Source organism: Salvia splendens, chromosome 18 (genome assembly GCF_004379255.2).
Source record: "Salvia splendens isolate huo1 chromosome 18, SspV2, whole genome shotgun sequence".
NCBI classification, from domain to species: Eukaryota; Viridiplantae; Streptophyta; class Magnoliopsida; order Lamiales; family Lamiaceae; genus Salvia; species Salvia splendens.
The window spans coordinates 22,267,199-22,285,660 of NC_056049.1; the positions used below are offsets into that span (position 1 = coordinate 22,267,199).

The 18,462-nt window shown below is 33.6% G+C and overlaps 1 protein-coding gene, 1 long non-coding RNA gene and 1 pseudogene across 2 annotated transcripts; 2 read left to right on the forward strand and 1 right to left on the reverse strand.

Annotated features, from left to right (window-relative positions):
* Positions 1–1,847: 1,847 nt before the first annotated feature.
* Positions 1,848–2,848, forward strand: LOC121776606. Its single transcript, XR_006045344.1, has 2 exons — positions 1,848–2,130; positions 2,456–2,848. It is a non-coding gene; the product is annotated as an uncharacterized LOC121776606 (long non-coding RNA).
* An 8,965-nt stretch (positions 2,849–11,813) lies between these two features.
* LOC121776927 lies at positions 11,814–12,898 on the reverse strand (annotated as a pseudogene).
* A 3,637-nt stretch (positions 12,899–16,535) lies between these two features.
* Positions 16,536–18,055, forward strand: LOC121777507 (CBL-interacting serine/threonine-protein kinase 7-like). Its single transcript, XM_042174783.1, has one exon. The coding sequence runs from the start codon at positions 16,551–16,553 to the stop codon at positions 17,862–17,864; it is 1,314 nt and encodes a 437-aa protein (XP_042030717.1). The 5' UTR covers positions 16,536–16,550; the 3' UTR covers positions 17,865–18,055.
* The last annotated feature ends 407 nt before the right edge of the window (positions 18,056–18,462 follow it).

Sequence of the window (18,462 nt, forward strand, 5' to 3'; positions counted from 1 at the left end):
GCCGCTGGCACGGATGGACGGACGCCGTCCGTCCACCGTTGCAGATGCTCTAATGTGCTCAATAAGTGATAGCATCGAATCTCTAGTTGCCGCAATCTTTCGAGTTGGCCGGTCTAGTGACTTGAAATGTGGTCACATTCCTTGTCATCAATGGATTAGATATGATAGACATTTATAGGAACTTTGACCGCAGTCATTCTTTTAAGATGGAAATGATTTTAGTGTCTCGGGCATTTTTTTTAAAGTTAAAACCCCGAGGTCACACAATGGTGGCATGATAAATATTCCATCCGTCCCACCACAAGTGATGAGTTTCTTTTGGGCACGGGATTTAAGGAAATTATATTTATAGAGTTAAAGTGAAGTGAATAAAGTATGAGAGAGGAAAAAGTACAAGAGATGAAGATAGAATAAAGTAAGAAAGATGGAAAAAAGTAAGAGAGATGGAATAAAGTAAGAGAGGGAAAATGTTTTATTTTTTGTTAAAAGAGGAAATCAATCACTTGTAATGGGACAACCCAAAATAGAAAGTTGATCACTTGTGGTGGGATGTAGGGAGTACTTTTTATAAAATGTTTTCGACATGAGTCCACTGAGTGCATCAAGTACTCAGCCCTGTATATGTTTTTAAAATGTGCAGGTTGAGTTGTCACGAGCGCGATGTGTGTTGAGCAGAGCTGGTGAAGATTTATGTTTGCTTTTAAATGTTCTGAATATATTATGTCTTCATACATAATATTATTCTTCTCTCGAATGCTTCCGCTGAATGTTGTTTCTTTTGATTTCAAGTATTGTTGAGATACTATTCGTTTCGAGTTGTTAATTGTTGAGATGATACTCTGATTTTATTCAAGCTATGGTCGAGTTGTGTTGTTTTTCCCTTTCTTTCCCGCTTCTTTAACCCTCTCTGGTCGCAATCAACCGTGTTTTCTATCCTTAAAAAATGCAGGCGTGCCAATCCCGCTCCACGCACTCCCGCTCATGCCCGCCATTTGGGGCATTATCCGGGGCATCACCCGCTCATCCCAGGCATGGCCGCACTCATGCCCGCCATTTGCCCCATCATCCGGGGCATCATCCCGCTCATCTGGGTTATTCCGGCACTCATCCCGCTCATCTGGGGCATCGTCCATGCCATCCCGGCCTAAGGGTATATATTGTAGTACCCGGGCATCATCCCCCCCATTTGGGGCATCTGGGCTGCGTTCCCGTCCATTCCACCTCCAACGGGAAACGTCGGAGTTTGCGATTCACTCGTGGTTGGAGAGTCGCTTCCGTGTTCCATTATCTTGAATAGAAATGAGAGTAGAGAGAGAAACTCGTTAGCAGCAAAGAGTCGTATATATAGAGTTTTGAAAAGAAAAAAAAGGCTCTCATCCGCCGAGCACCCACAATAGCGGACGAGGCGACGAACGACTGCATAAACCGACGGACGACCTCTCGTCCGTCTGGCTAGTCCGTCCGGTGCTAGCCGGTCGCAATAGTGGACGAGCGCGACGAATGAGCAGCTCGCCGATTGTTTGTCCGCCAGCTTGAAAAGAAAACAACACTACAAAAAAATCGCTATTTAGTGGCGAAAATCAGTGGCGGAAATACTGGCAGAATAGTGGCGGATTATCCGCCACTATATATTGTGGTGTAGTTCTCACGGATCAGTGGCGGATTTTAATTTGCCCACACATGTGGTGGATTAATTCTGCTACTACAAATCATTTTTTCAATAAAATATATAGAATATTATAAATAATAAATACAGTGGCGGACTGTATTCCGCCACAGATTTTCGAATCTTAATTAAATTAATTAGGGCACAATTGAATTTACGCATTTCATTCCTCTGGCGCGAATTCTCCCTGCGTCGCAGCCACTCCAGTCGCCGCCGATCGCCGCTCCAGCCGCCGCCGTTCGCCACCAGGTAATCAATTTACCACAATCCTTTGTTAGATGTTTGAATTTAGCCATTGGAAGTAGGTTTATTGTACTGACTAATATGGGGTTTTTTGTGTGCCAAAATTAATGAATTTTTATGTATCTGAATGTATAACTTTTTGCCGTCTCTGAGATCGATGGAGCTTAATGTTGCTGTTATTGATGGGATAAATCATGTGTGAGCCATTTTGTGTAATTAAGGTAAAGTGAACGGGTCTTAGTGAGCTAAAATTGTGTTTAATTTTGTGTGTGTGTGTGTGTCCTTGCATGATACTTATTAGATAGAAGCAAATACACTAATCTAACATACTAAAAGCATGTGTTTTCAAAATTTAATTCGATAATTACAAGAAACTCCAATGATGAATAGCATGGAGATCATTATGACATGGAGTTAGAAAGTTGCATATTAATTATCTTGTCATTCTACTAAACAATCGAAGGCATGCTTTCTATCTTGTCTAGACACTCCATTCAGAAAATTTGATAAGAACCTCTAGATCTTCATGTTCCATGGCATCTTCAGGTCGAAATGGGATATTTAAGTTCCAAGAGTACAAGTCTAATTGGGAGTTGGTAAAGACATGACTATTTTGGTGACTCGGGATGTAGGTAAAAGGATAGTGTCTCGAGTTCCCCTTATCCCCGGGAACGACATTAGAGATTGGATAGTCTCAAGGAAATCATAGAGGAACAACTACGGTGAGTGGAATACGACGGTCCATTCGGTTTTTGGTCGTGCTCTGGTAGCTTGGTTCAAGTGTTTAGGTCATTTTTAAATTATTGTTTAGCGAACTTCTCTTGTAGTCTCTTTGTTGATTTCTTGGCTCGCCACTTTGATGGTTAGAGCATTTTTTCTATTACAAAAGAACTATTTATAAAAGTGTACCTATTAAACAACATGCATTTTTGTATGCAATTTAATTTATTTGTATACCAAAAAGATCTTTAGCTAGTTTTATTGATCCAGTAAAAAACACTTAATAATTGTACTATTAATATGTGTGACTTAGTTTGGTGGTAGTGTGATAAGCTTTGAGGGTAATAATATTGAGTTTGAGTGCTTAATAATGCAAGTCTTTAATTTTATATTCATGTACTTATTAAAAAAATTCACACTACGAATGATCTTGGCTAGCAGTATATGAATTTTTAAACTTACCTAGATACAAAAGGTGGACCCAGCGATGGCCAAATAAATAATACACTTGTTCTATAGTAGTAAAGTCATTTTATTTTTTCAAAACCAGTATAGAAAATAAATGATTCTATTACTATGGAACGAAGGAAGTAGTAGTACTACTATATCTCTAGCTAATAAATGAATTTCTAAATCTACTACACGTAGGTGGTGTTTGGTTTACTAGATAAAATAATATCAAAATATAATCTAGAATTAAGTTGTGATATTATTTAGTAGGAGGGAGTTGTCTATGACTAATTATCATATAACTATCCATCTAGGATTAAGCCATAAGATCAATCTCATGAACCAAACATAATACAAAGTTAATCATGAGATATAATCTTGCAAATCGAACACTCCCCGTAGAGAACAAATTCAAAACCAATTTAAATCATTTAAGAGCATAACATTATTTGTTTTTATATATAAATATATAATTCATATTTCGTCCGTATAATTTAATTAGTCCTTACTCTCTTAGTCTATCAGTATTCCTCAGAAATGTTCGTTATATTAACAAGTGTAAATTATTAATACTGTATTTCTTTCTTCCATGCATTGTTTTTAACTAGACAATTAATTTCTCAATAAACAAGTCAATCATTAGTGGAGTTAGGACGAATTATGTCAATTATCACAAATATTTTTTTTCTTCTAAGAGTTATCACAAAGACTTTCTATGAAATTAAGAATCAACAAGAAGCATTAGCCGGTCAATAAAAAATAGGCATTATTAATTAATGAAAAAATAGACACATAATTAATTAATCATAATGAGTTTAATACTTTATGAACGTGAAAGTGATGTGCAAATCTAGTGGTCGTTTCCTAGTGCACGGGTCCCTTTGTAGCATCTAAATAAAAATTCCCATCGGTCCAAGTGGATTAATAGAATAAACACTTTAATTTATTACTATGAGTTTTTATTTAAATGACAAAGGTCAACATATTTTATTAAAAAATATAAATATATATAATAGCAACCAAAATTGATGCTTGTCGTCCCATTTCGGTTTTGGCATTTCCACCTATTATATCAGTATATATTTATAATGGCATATCAATAATTCCAAGACCTATAGTTGAAAATTATTCTTATATTAATAATAGTTAGTCGACAAGTTAAGCTGCCCCTTTAAACTTTTGCTAGGGAGACCATATATATAATATGTTGCGGTGGAGTGTTATATTGCTAACTCGATATTTAATTGCTAACTATAATTAAATAATAGTCCTTAGATATTTAAATTAAGGGCCTTGATCATTAGCCTCGAAATGTTAATACGATCAACAAAAAACGTCAATAAGAATATTAAGGTCAATTTACAACAATTTAGTTGTAATTATCTTATGAAAAATATCACATAACTTTAAAACACATATAACTTTCTCGATTTAAATTATTTTTTCGCACAAACATAAATCAAATTAAAGATAATTTCATAAGGATTATAACGAGATCTCATTTGCATATGTTCCGATGTCAAAATTTAAAAAAAAATTCAAAAATTTTCAATTTTTTCGTACAACAACAAATGTCAACATAGTTTATAAAATATGTCAATATAATACATGTAAATGTCATTCTTAAAGCAACGGGTTGACATTCTCAAAACATTGTGTTGCTATTTTCAAAACACTATATTGACATTTTCATCCAAAACCCTAATTTGATAGTGTTTTTTTTATCTTTTTTGATTTAATTAATAAAACGAAAATTACATGTGGTAAATTTTAGACCACTAGATTTCTAAAATCATATCGTCTTAAATTAGTTGTAGCTAGTAACTAGAGAGTGAGTTAGCAATTGGTCACTGTGGGGTTTGTATAGTGGAATAGTATCCTTTTTAATTCTATTATTATTTTTTTCGGTCCATGCTTACTTTCAAATTTCGAGTTCCATATAAATATTCATATCTTAAAGAATATAAATTAAAAATCCAAAATGCTTTGCAGATGGGAAATAGGAGCGGCACAAAAATTAAACCGTTCAAATATAATTTCCAAAAATACCATATTTCAACTAACATGATGAGTTTGTAACATATTTAAATTTATGAGTATGATTGATATTCGAAGTTCAATGGATCTATCTATACATATTTAGCATGTGTTGTAACTCAAAACGTTAAGAGAAAAACTAATTTCAATCTCGTAATAATGTCGCACATAATTTACTTAAAGGTTCCAAAGTAATGGTGGCAATTAAATATTAGATCACACAATAAAATAGTAATATAATCTGAGTAATATATGAAATTATTAATTTACAGATAGTGGTTACGACGAAGATGGTGATAAGTTGATAACTACTAATTCATTCTATATTTATCACATCATGCATAGTGGCATCCAATTAAAATCATCTCACAAATTAAAGTGATTAAGTATTTTATTGATGTCTATATTCACTATATTTTGCTACTACAATTTAATAGTTCAACCCTAAAATAATGTGGGGGCTGTTTGTGCGATTTATTTCTGAGTTAAACTTGATTCAATTATATTTGTATATTGTAATTAAAAACAAGTTGTATTCAACTAAAAAAGGTGACAACTATAGCTTCATAATAATTGAAGAATTTTAGTAATTAAAATATGACTTTGGACAAGTCTTTGTTACAAAATTGAACAAATAAATATGACTTTGATGAGCTAGTGTACACTAAGTCCTTTGTTACATTATTTTACTATTGTTATTGTTTACCTCCTGAGTTGCTTTGTTACACGACGTTAAAAAGCAGGTCAATGCATATTTTTCAATGTACAAACATCTACTCTCTCCATCCTTGAAAATTTATCACATATTTCCATTTCTGTTCGTCCCTAAAAATTTATCACCTTTCAATTTTACTATTTTTTATAGTGGACCCTACATTCCACTAACTCATTCACATTCACATTTTATTATAAAACCAATATATAAAAGTATGACTCACATGCCACCAAATTTTTCAACTCACTTTCTATTATATTTCTTAAAACTCGTGTCAGATCAAATGGTGACGAATTATTAGGGACGAAGGGAGTAGGACAATATATATAATTAATTATAAGCTGCAAATATAGATAAATCAATAAAAATTGTGTTGGTTATATTTTTCTCCTCGTTATATACAATGTGTTTGGACATTTCTAGGTACTTATTTAATTTTCTTCTTTATTTTCCTTTATTTATTTGTTCATTTTTGTAGCGTACCAAATAGAGAAAGTTCTACCGAGATGATGGCATAAAAGGAAATAAACAATTAGATTTGGCATTTTATAAGTGCATTTATTATTCGGATGTGAAATAATAGTGCTCCTATTATACTGGAACGGAAAATATTGCTGCAAATATATAATTCATTTAATTTCAAACTTTTCTGAAAATATATGATGCTCAAACTATTTCGATTAATTTAATTTAAAAATATATTGCGACTCTTCTTTTTGATTAGTTAAAAGAGATAGTTATATACTACAGTATTAAACAATAATGTGAACCCATGTGTCGTAACATTTGTGACGCTCAATGCTTGATTTGAAATTATTATCGGAAGTTCTCATTCTAACTTAAAATTGCAGTGAACACTATTTTTTTTTATGGATAAAGATCGATAGATAATATCATGATGTGTTTTGTTTAATTATTGGTTTTGATTTTCTTGTTTTTATGCAATTTTGTTGTGGTTAATATTCAACACCATGGTGTACTGTTAGATCGCTATTTTTCAAATGGGCATTTTGTATTATAAAAAAGTTAGAGAGATTTAAAGGCTAAACTACGTTGTAATCTAAAACAATAAGGTAATATTAATACTCCGTATAATAGTAATACGTATAAATTAGTGTAAGCATCTCAAGAAAATGATGAAAACATGCACATTTTAATTTTGGTAGGACTACGTGGAACCCTAAGTCTGAAAAAATGGCCTCATCGACATTAATTATTAATAAAAAACATGTAATTAAATCATAGTAGGAGTACTAAGTAAGGAGCCACGCTCGACTTAATATTCCAAATGTGACAATAATTGTTTTTCTTTATAGCACCAAACCAGAGAGTGGTGTCAAAAGCTAATAAGTTTGTGTAGCCTAAGTGGTTGTTAGTTAGGTATTTAATATTAGAAAATAAAGTAAATTTAAAAAGAAAGATGCAAACGATATTTAAGGTCCATAGTGAAGCATCTCTCATTTTAAAATATAGGTCAAATCATATTTTAAAGTCATTATATTATTGAAGTTTGTTTCGAGTTCTAATCTAATTTTTGTTGTTGCATAAGACAATATACTTCTATATATTTCATCCCAAGAGATCTATTTTTCAATAGATTCCTAAATCGCTAATAAGAATATTGATTTTAATAATTTTTTAATTTACGACTGGTTGCATTTGAGGTAACTCAAATCCTCAATTTATTATTAATTGAAAATGAAGCATTTTACTAATTAAATTAAGTTTCGTATGAAATACTATGTGGAAATACTTGGTAGAGAGAGTGATTATTTCTGCCTTAAACTCTAATTTCGAAAGGGCTTAATATTCCCGGTTAAACTCATTGTAAATAAAAATCATTTTAAATGCAACTATACTACTCCTAACAAAATAAAATTAACTTAGCTGTCCCACGGTTTTACCATACTACATAATTTTTCTTTTTTATAAGTAAAAATATATATCTATTCATCCCTTAGATCCTTTATTCTTCTTAATATGGGCCGTTAGATCTCATTCATCAACGGTCCAGATGATCTGCATTATTACACTATAATGGTGCATTATTAGTCGGTGTGCATTATTCAACTGAAAATCTGCATTATTACACTATAATGGTGCATTATTAGTCGGTGTGCTTTATTCAACTGAAAATCTGCATTATTAAATGACATGTGGCACCAATCTAACCGTCGGATGACAAAATCGTGGGACTGAGATTAAAAAGAACAAAGAACAAAAGATACAAAAATGAAATGTATATATATAGGGATGTATTCATTTCATTTTTGTATCTTTTGTTCTTTGTTCTTTTTAATCTCAGTCCCACGATTTTGTCATCCGACGGTTAGATTGGTGTCACATGTCATTTAATAATCCAGATTTTCAGTTGAATAATGCACACCGACTAATAATGCACCATTATAGTGTAATAATGCAGATTTTCAGTTAAATAATGCACACCGACTAATAATGCACCATTATATCTATACCTACATAAAATGAGAGTTTTGGGGTATTTGTGGGAATAGGCGAAATATTCCGTTTTTACATGGAATATTCCATCATTGATTAACTTTAATTAAAAAATGGAATTAACCCTTAATTTACCGAAACCAACATAAAAATCTAAGATAAACTAAAAATGGAATGCTAGTTGGAAATTGAGCAAAGTCTTCGAATTATCATGGTTTTAATTGATGGCTATGGTTTGGGGAAAATCCACTCGATCTGTATAATTTTATATCTTTAATGATTACACAATTATACCTCAATATACAATCGTTCTTCTCTCTATATAAATTAATCTATCGTATTAGTAAAAGAAAATCAATATATTTTTCTCAGGGTATCATTTTTGACAAGTCCGATAATCGATTATTGAAATTGAAACCAGATAGGCAACTCTTTGACTTGAGCTATATGCTGCCTACACACCAATTTCCTAACTCAACTATGCAATATTATAAATTTGTTATCTAGTTAGTAGTTCAATTGAAGGGGACTGACTCAGTTGTGGTCCAAATTCAACGATCAATTGGTATCACTCTAAGTTGACTATGCAAGAAAGAAAATTATATTTTTTTTAACACACGATATAATATTCACAATAATAAAAATATATGTAATATTATATCTCATACCTTAATATATGTATATTTGTTTTTGAATAAAATCGTTTTCTTATTAATTAGGTGAGGGTACAAGAGATTGATACAAACTTTTCTTATAACGCTATTTACCAACGGATTCTCAAGAATTACCGATACCTACTTTACTATTAGTACTCCTTATGTCCCAATATTCAGGACACATGCATTTAGGTCATCTCATATAGTAACATGATACACATTTTTTAAATACATTTATTTCTCACTTAACTTTACATTATTTTCAACTTTTCTAAATACACGTGTCTAAAAAAATTAGTATGAGATAAATAGTGAGACATCAATAATTATATAAAAATCCAAACAATCGTACATAATGTTCATTTTTCAATCATGTAAAATTGACATCATGTGTTATATCATTCATCAATCACTCATATACCTTTTATTCTCTCTAGGACAAGAACTTGAAACATGTTAATTGTGAATCACGAAAGCCATCCCACAATATTTAATTTCATTCAAGCATTATATATTTATATATATATATATATTTATATATATATATATAAATATAGTGTAATAATGCACACCGACTAATAATGCACTAATATAGTGTAATAATACAGATTTTCAGTTGAATAATATATATATATATATATATATATATATATATATATATATATATATATATATATATTAGTGCATTATTAGTCGGTGTGCATTATTCAACTGAAAATCTGCATTATTAAATGACACGTGGCACCAATCTAACCGTCGGATGACAAAATCGTGGGGCTGAGATTAAAAAGAACAAAAGATACAAAAAGGAAATGAATACATCCCTATATAGAGTTGTGATCATATGATAACCCCTAAATATCGTAATAACTCTATAACCAAATCTGAACCACACATATTTTCTAATCTTGTGGTTGAGATTCAAACTTAGATTTACTTCATAAAAAAAAGCGCGGGGTAAATATGTCATTTCCCTCATTCAATTTCTGAATTTCGCCAAATATCACGTAAAATGATATATGTTAGGTTTATTGCATAGAATGATAGTTTTGCCGGATAGAATGATACTCTGAGTTGATAAAATGATACTTTTGACTGATAAAATGATATATGTTAGGTTTATTGCATAGAATGATAGTTTTGATACTCTGAGTTGATAAAATGATAAAATGATATATGTTAAGTTTATTGCATAGAATGATAGTTTTGCCGGATAGAATGATACTTTTGACTGATAAAATGATATATGTTAGGTTTATTGCATAGAATGATAGTTTTACCGGATAGAATGATACTCTGAGTTGATAAAATGATACTTTTGACTGATAAAATGATATATATACGTTAGGTTTATTGCATAGAATCATAGTTTTGCCGGAGAGAATGATACTCTGAGTTGATAAAATGATACTTTTGACTGATAAAATGATAAAATGATATAGGTTAGGTTTATTGCATAGAATGATAGTTTTGTCGGATAGAATGATACTCTGAGTTGATAAAATGATATTTTTGACCGATAAAATGATAAAATGATAACTGACAAGAATTTATTATGCATCCACACGATTATGCAGACTGTCAAAACACAATTCAATTTACTCTATCCATGTTGAATCTAGTCCACAACCAATCCACATTAATATAAAAGACTCGGACGTCATATACATACATACATACATACATACATACGTGTAACTGAACCTCATACATCTGTATATCATAGGAAATCAGATTTTACGTATTTAAATGAGCGAAATTTGGATACTTAAATTTTATCATGAGCGAAATTCAGAAATTAAATGAGCGAAATGACATATTTACCCTCTGCGCCTTTTTTATGAAGGAAAGCTAAGTTTGAATCTAGACCACGTGATTTTAAAAATGTGTGGTCCAGATTTAGTTATAGAGTTATTACGGAAATTGAGATTATCATTATAATGCACCCATATATATATATATAAATTGTGGACCCATTGTAATTGGAACAGTGTAGCGGTCCAGCCACGTGGGTTGGGTTTGAACCATTTGGATACGACACTCACACTAACGTGTGTTTTGAGACAATAACATAAATGGACCTTCCAAATTCATGGCTCAAATTAATTTTGTGATACATTCTATAAGTTGAAGTGTGCAATTACAAATTGACTGTGCAATACTTTGATTGGTACACTTGGAATTTCTGCATCTAGGTTGTTGGATAGATCATCAAGCTGTGGTCCATATTTATCTATTTTCAAATTAGTAATCATACAATTAGTGATGCTATCAAAATGATAGCTTATTGTTCATTGATTACTTGCTTCAACTTGATAATGACAAATTTGTATCATCTTTCAGCCTTGTTTTCGGATGAAACGAGAAGATTGGTTTTGTTTTTTCACATATAAAGTGATACGTAAAACTATCAAAGTGCATCACATGATGAAATGCTTATGAAAGTCCATTAAAAGAGGTACAATTATTTGTTTAAAATTTGACCTTTGCATGGTTTGCACAATTGATACTATTTTTTCTTGGAATAAATATGTTGATCTTACATCCCACAATAAACAACACAACGTATTCATACAAAGTAATCCTGGTTGATAATCATAAAACAAGAAAATGGTAACTAAAACGATAAAAAAATAGAGTAAAGGCCAAAATTGATCCTGAATATATGACCATTTTACGATTTTGGTCATAAACTTTATCTTTTGGATTTTTTGGTCATGTACATTTCAAATCGGATCACAATTGATCCTGGACTAACTATTCCGTTAAAAACTAGCGGTCAACGGGTTTAATCCCGATTTTGACCAAATTAGACCTTTAATTTCTAATTTTTTACTCCCTAATTATTTTAGTATATTTGTATGTGTATTTAGACAAGCTTCTTGTGAAATCCGAATACCAGAGATGGAATCGCTTCTCTCATCGCAGTCAAAATCTCGGAAGTAGAAGGCCTAATTCACGGTGTCTCAGAAATGCACTTCGCCGCCATCGCTCCAACTTCTCCCATATCCACCTCCCCTCCTCACAGCCTCGGATCCACCATCTCCGCCTTCGCCGCCAGCCTCTCTTCAGTGGCGGGGCAGAACGCCTCAATTTCAGTAATCAGCTCCAAAACCACAACTCCGAAGCTGTAAACATCATTTTTCCCCGGTGCCACCGCAGCGCTGAATCCGATGCTGGCCGATCCGAAATCGCAGAGCTTGCAATTGAGGGCGTCGTCGAGGAGGACGTTGGAGGGCTTGATGTCGGCGTGGACGACGTGAGGGGAGCAGGCGTCGTGGAGGTACGCCATTGCGGAGGCGAGCTAGAAGGCCACGGCGGCGCGTTGGGTCCACGTGAGGGGAGTGGTTTTGGAATCGTGGAGCTTGTGGTCTAAGGTGCCGTTGGGGACAAATTCCATGATTAGGGCGGGTTGATGGTCGTCGTCTGCGTAGGCGAGGAGTTTGACGATGTTTGGGTGGCGGATGTGGAGGAGGATTCAGAGCTCATGTTTGAAGGCCTCGTGGAGGCGGTGGCTGGAGCAGTACACTTTTATCAAATTAAATATATAAATAAATATTTACTAAAATATATTTCTGGTTTTAAATGAATATTTACTAAAATAATTAGAGAATTAATTAGGGAGTAAAAAATCAGAAATTAAAGGTCTAATTTGGTCAAAATCGGGATTAAACCCGTTGACCGTTAGTTTTTAACATAATAGTTAGTACAAGACCAATTGTGATCCGATTTGAAATGTACAGGACTAAAAAATCCAAATTATAAAGTTTAGGACCAAAATCGTAAAATGGTCATATGTTCAGGACTAATTTTAGCATTTACTCAAAAAAATATTTAAACAAAAAACCTAAACTATGCCAGCCGGCAAGCATCGAGCAAGAAAAGGTTGCTTAAAACTTAGGCATCGTCATACCTGAAGCGATCTGACTTTCTAACTAAAGGAGACAATAACATAGTATGAGATAAATCGACAATTTTCTATAATTTGACGAGTAATATAATTGTCAAATATTAACCTTAAACATATTTTTTCAATCATCTAAAGTTTTTTTGTAGTACTATAAAGCTTGGTGTTTTATTTGTTGAGTGGTAGCTAGGTGGGAGTGTTATCAAGAAGTTTTTCTTGGTGTGTTTTTTAGTTAATGCATGTTTGTTTGTTTGTTAATGACTCTTCTACTCACCCACACCGTTAAGCTTTAGCATTTCTTTTGTATAAAAAAATATACTCCTTTGTCTACAATTAATAGTCATATTTCCCCCTTTTATTGTTTGTCCATAGAAATTAGCCTCTTTCATGTATTGTAAATTTCTCTCTTGAATTAAACTAGTCACATTTTTCGCTAATAATAACTCCACTGGTTCTCTATTCTTTCATAATTTACTAATTTTTGCATCAAGTTGTCGATGTCAAGACAATGAAAATGCAAGATCTAAATTCCAAGAAGTTACTAGTGAACTTCGTGGTTTGACCATGAAAATAGAATCGGCGTGGCTATTAATCTTGTGAAGGTGAAATGAATTTTGTTAACCTTTTTCAAAACACAGCTAATCAACAAACCGCATATACGTGTTTCGTGACTGGTTTAATCTTTGTAATTAATTTAAGGACTTAATTAGTCTTAATTATCTGTACTCAACTTCTTGCTAGTGGGGTGTACAAAATATATTATCATTGCACCAAAGTTAAAATAAAGCTATTGTATTTAATTGACTGTGGGGAATGAATGTTATGCTAGCTAGTCCTTCTATAAATATCTACCAATCAAATCATAAAAGATTGAAATGAAATACTCTTTCAATTTTTTTATTTTTTTTTCTAATCAATTTTTAACGGTTCGAAAATGGGAAGCCAAGTCAATTTGTACAAGCCAAAATGATTAACTTTAATATTTTGATCTTAAAGATTGATTGCTTTGAGTTTTAAATTGATGATAAATGTATTGCAATTATTTCTTATTGAATTTATTATTGGTTGTGCATGCTTTACTTTTGTACTTTTTTTCTCTTTGATTTCAATGTTACTCGACGAGATTTTGACCCTAAACTTTAGCTTTTTTATACATATAATTATGAAAAAAATAATTATTATAATTATCTAATGTCGCATACTCGTATTAGTGACACTTCTTTTTTTCTTGCGTATTTTTTTATTAATTTATATGATCAATTGCACCACTCACTCTCCACCCTCACGTATCTATATGTGGTGAGTTTATATACACTTATAGTTCACATTCAATTTCATTCAATATCATACTCAATTTCTTCAATTATGTAAATTTAGAATTTTTAAAAAAATTTTATTCTTTATTTTTATTTTACAAATAATGAAAACTAAAAAATATAAAATGGAGAGCAATTAGAAAAGATGAATTAAAAAGTTATAGATTAATTTGGATATGAAATAGCTAGGGTATGAGTTGGAGATATAATGATATAATTTGGGATTTGAATGAAAATGTGGTTAGATTTGGGATCATGTTGACACTGAGTTGCTAATAAGCTTAGACAGTGTTGTTAAAATCATTTAAAATTACTAGCATTTTTCATGACTGCTTGATGAAAAAAAAAACCACAATAAAAATATAGACTGATATAACAAAATGGTTCAAAAATAGTGTACGGCTACTAATATTTGTCGACATAATGTATGCTTCAATTAAAACTGTTTGAGAGCCCGGTAAAAAATTGGTAGTTTTGAACCGGCGATTTCATTAAAAATCACTAGCATTTCATTAGGAAAGCTGATTAAGGATCCCATTTTTTCGACTATAACCGGCGATTCTTGAACTGACGACATATCTGAATCACATTCAATTCTTTATTAACTGTTTATATATTTGTCCTCAAAGATAGCCGAATGTAACAAATTTTGTATTGAATCAAATGTGGATCTTGTTTTGCGCTAGTGGATTTGGAATTTAGTTGCAAGTTGTAATGCAATTCCATAACTAATTTTCTTTCAAGTACATGACAACAATAAGTATAAAATTTATTGCAACAATAAATCCACTTTTGTTTCTAACAAATTCAAACACTCTCAATACTGGCGATGTCATTTCGATCTTAATATGCATGTGAAATTATTCTGTGAGTCATATGTGGCGAGTATATAACCAATTTTGCACCAATATGTAAAAGATCATGAAACGTCAACTTTTCGGTTATTTGATCATTTTGAAAATGTTTATTTTACTCTGAATTGAAAAGTGACGGTTGCAATGAATTATAAAATATGCCAAAAATAAAAGAAAAAAACAGTCAATTATTTAGCAATTAAGCATATTTACACAATCCGCAATTATTATTGAAACCCGGAAGGACAAAAAAGGAGACTAATAAACAATCATACTAATTGATATTTTGTTGAGAAAATTGAATTAAATATTAGACTAAGCAAATAAAGATAGATAGCTCAGATTTTAAATTTGACTTTTCTTCAGATCTGTAATTTTAATCAATGTTACAACTTTTTGAATTTTATTCCAGCCAATTCATTCCCAAAATATTCTGACAATCAGAATACAATTTCATTTTGTGCATGAAATAGGAGAGCTTTTAAATTTTGTTTTCCTATATAGAAGTGAGGGTATACACAGCGACCTTGTACCCTCATTCCTATCTTTATTTATTATGAGTAATTTTTTTCAAATGATTAGTTGAGTATTTGTTCTTTATATACATCCGCAACTATATAGTGTTTAATCGATTCAATCTATTATAGACGCCCCCTTAAATTTTGTTTTTCCTATATAGATGTGAGGAGTATTCCTAAAATCAGCCCCAAACTAATTGATAATACTAAATGTGTCTATGTGAGTATCATTAGTAAACTTGAATATCATTCTCGTTTAATCTACATTAGTGTTATTGATTTGATTTTAGTGTTTATTTAGTTTGATTCAGGTTATTGAGTCATTTTTTACAAATTATTTCATGGTAATTGAATCATTTTTTTTTTCAAACTTTATGTCCTCTCTTACTTTTTTTTTTCTTTCCATCTCTTGCTTTATTCTTTTTTTTACTTTATTCTCTATATTAACCTTCAAATACTCATTTTACATTTATTAATAATTGTGCTAAAAATATCTCAACTAAAATAAAACAAAAGAAATAGTATCATTCACATCATTAATTTATCAGTTACAAAAATCAAACTTCAATTTATTCATTTTTACTATTACAACTCTATACAAACGAATATAAATATACTAGCACTGATTTTTCCGTATAATTTTTTAATGTAAAACAAATTAAATACACTTCAAGCAAGAATATCGCTCGTATCAAATACGCAGCATAATAAATAATGTGAAATATCATAACAAAATCTAAAACTAATTAACAATGCCGTTTAAATTTAAAAAATCCAACAAATTTCATGCACCTATATAAAAAAAATTACATAAACCTAACAAAAAGCCAGAAAATCCGTAGGTCACAGCCACCATAATCCCATTAAAATATTTTTCATTTTTATATTCCCAACAATTGCTACATGTGATCTCTCTCTGTCTCTCTCTACACTATAAAACCACACACACAATCACACACTCCCTGTCCAGCCAGCCACCAAGCCTAGCTAGACCTTCTCTCTCAACCCCAAATGGGCCGCCCCTCCCCCACCACCCCTCCCCCCTCCGCCGCCAAGATCCGCCGCTCCACCAGCGGCACCGGCTCCATCATCCTCGAAAAGTACCAGCTCGGCCGCCTCCTCGGCCGCGGCAGCTTCGCCAAGGTCTACCTCGCCCGCCTCCTCAACAACCCCTCCGCCCCCGAAGTCGCCATCAAGGTCATCGACAAGGCCGCCACCGTCGACGCCGCCATGGAACCCCGCATCGTCCGCGAGGTCTCCGCCATGCGCCGCCTCCACCACCACTCCAACATCCTCACCCTCCACGAGGTCATGGCCACCAAATCCAAAATCTACCTCGTCATGGAGCTCGCCCCCGGCGGCGAGCTCTTCGCCAAGCTCTCCCGCTGCCGCCGCTTCTCCGAGTCCACCGCCCGCCGCTACTTCCACCAGCTCATCTCCGCCCTCCGCTTCTGCCACCAGAACGGCGTCTTCCACCGCGACATCAAACCGCAGAATCTCCTCCTCGACCAAAACGGACTCCTCAAAATCACCGACTTTGGCCTCTCCGCCCTCTCCGAGCACAAAATCGACGGCCTCGTCCGCACCGCCTGCGGAACTCCGGCCTACACCGCGCCGGAGGTCATCTCCCGGAGAGGCTACGACGGCGAGAAGGCCGACGCCTGGTCCTGCGGCGTCCTCCTCTACGTTTTCCTAGTCGGAAGCCTCCCCTTCGACGACGGCAATTTATCGAACATGTACCGTGCAATGCACCGCCGCGCTTTCGAATTCCCCGATTTCGTCTCCAAATCCGCCAAAATCGTGATCTACAGATTGCTCGATCCAAACCCTAACACCAGGCTCGGCCTCGACGAGCTAATCAAACTCTCCTGGTTCAGAAAATCGTTCTCGCAGGAGAATTTAAGATCGCAGAGCGTCGATGAGAATTTAACCGGATCTGAGTTTCTCAATTCGAATCATTTCAAATTCATGCCGAGAGCGAATGCTTTCGACCTGATCTCGATGTCGTCGGGGCTCGATCTATCGGGGCTGTTCGAGGAGGAGACGACGAGTAGCAAGGAAATTAGGTTTACCACTGGAATGGAGGTGGCGAAGATTGAGGAGAAAGTGAGCAAAACCGGCCTCGAATTTCAATACAGAGTAGAGAGGCGAAAGGGCGGAGTGATGCGGCTGATTAAGGGGAGGGCGGTGGTGGAGGTGGACATATGGGGGGTGGCGCCGGAGCTGTGGTTGGTGGAGCTGAGATTGGTCGACGGCGCGGCGGAATTGGGCGAATCGCAGTGGGGGGAGCTGCGATTGGGGATTGGTGCGATCATGGCCCAATGAGATTGAGGCATACCGCGAAACGGCGTCGTTTGCAGGATTGTTTTCTTTTGATAGAAAAGTTTTGATTAAATTTTAGGTAGTGGAGATAGAAATGTGTAATTTGTGAATAGTTTGTTGGTTTGATGGAAGTGATTTGATTCATGTCTCTGTCTTTGGTTTTGTGTTTAAAATAAATCGTGCTTTTGATGCAACTGATTTTTGTTGCCTAACTTGTAACCAAATTTGTTTGTACAGCTTATAATTTGTTCTCTTTATCTCAAATTAGGGAAGCAAGAATCATGTTAGTAATCACAAACAACCTATTTTTATAGTAGTGGAGTGGTTGAGTTCAATGATGCAAGAAACATGGCAGTAGGGAGCCCAGAAAAAAACAAAGAAGGAAAAAAGAAAGAGATGTAGAAATGGAATAAATTGATTTAATATCATTTCACAACTCAGTTTGTGGGGGATAAACCTCAAACATTCAGTGGCTCCTGACAAATAATTCACCACCCAATCATAACTTGAAAGGTCAATTAAATATTAAGAGAATATTTGTCAAAAATAATTGTTGCAGATAGCAGCATTGTTTATATGTTGGAAATATGAAAAATAATCT

Bases quoted from the DNA above. Each gene is read 5' to 3' on its own strand.
- LOC121777507 (XM_042174783.1), top strand. From the start codon at position 16,551: ATGGGCCGCCCCTCCCCCACCACCCCTCCCCCCTCCGCCGCCAAGATC.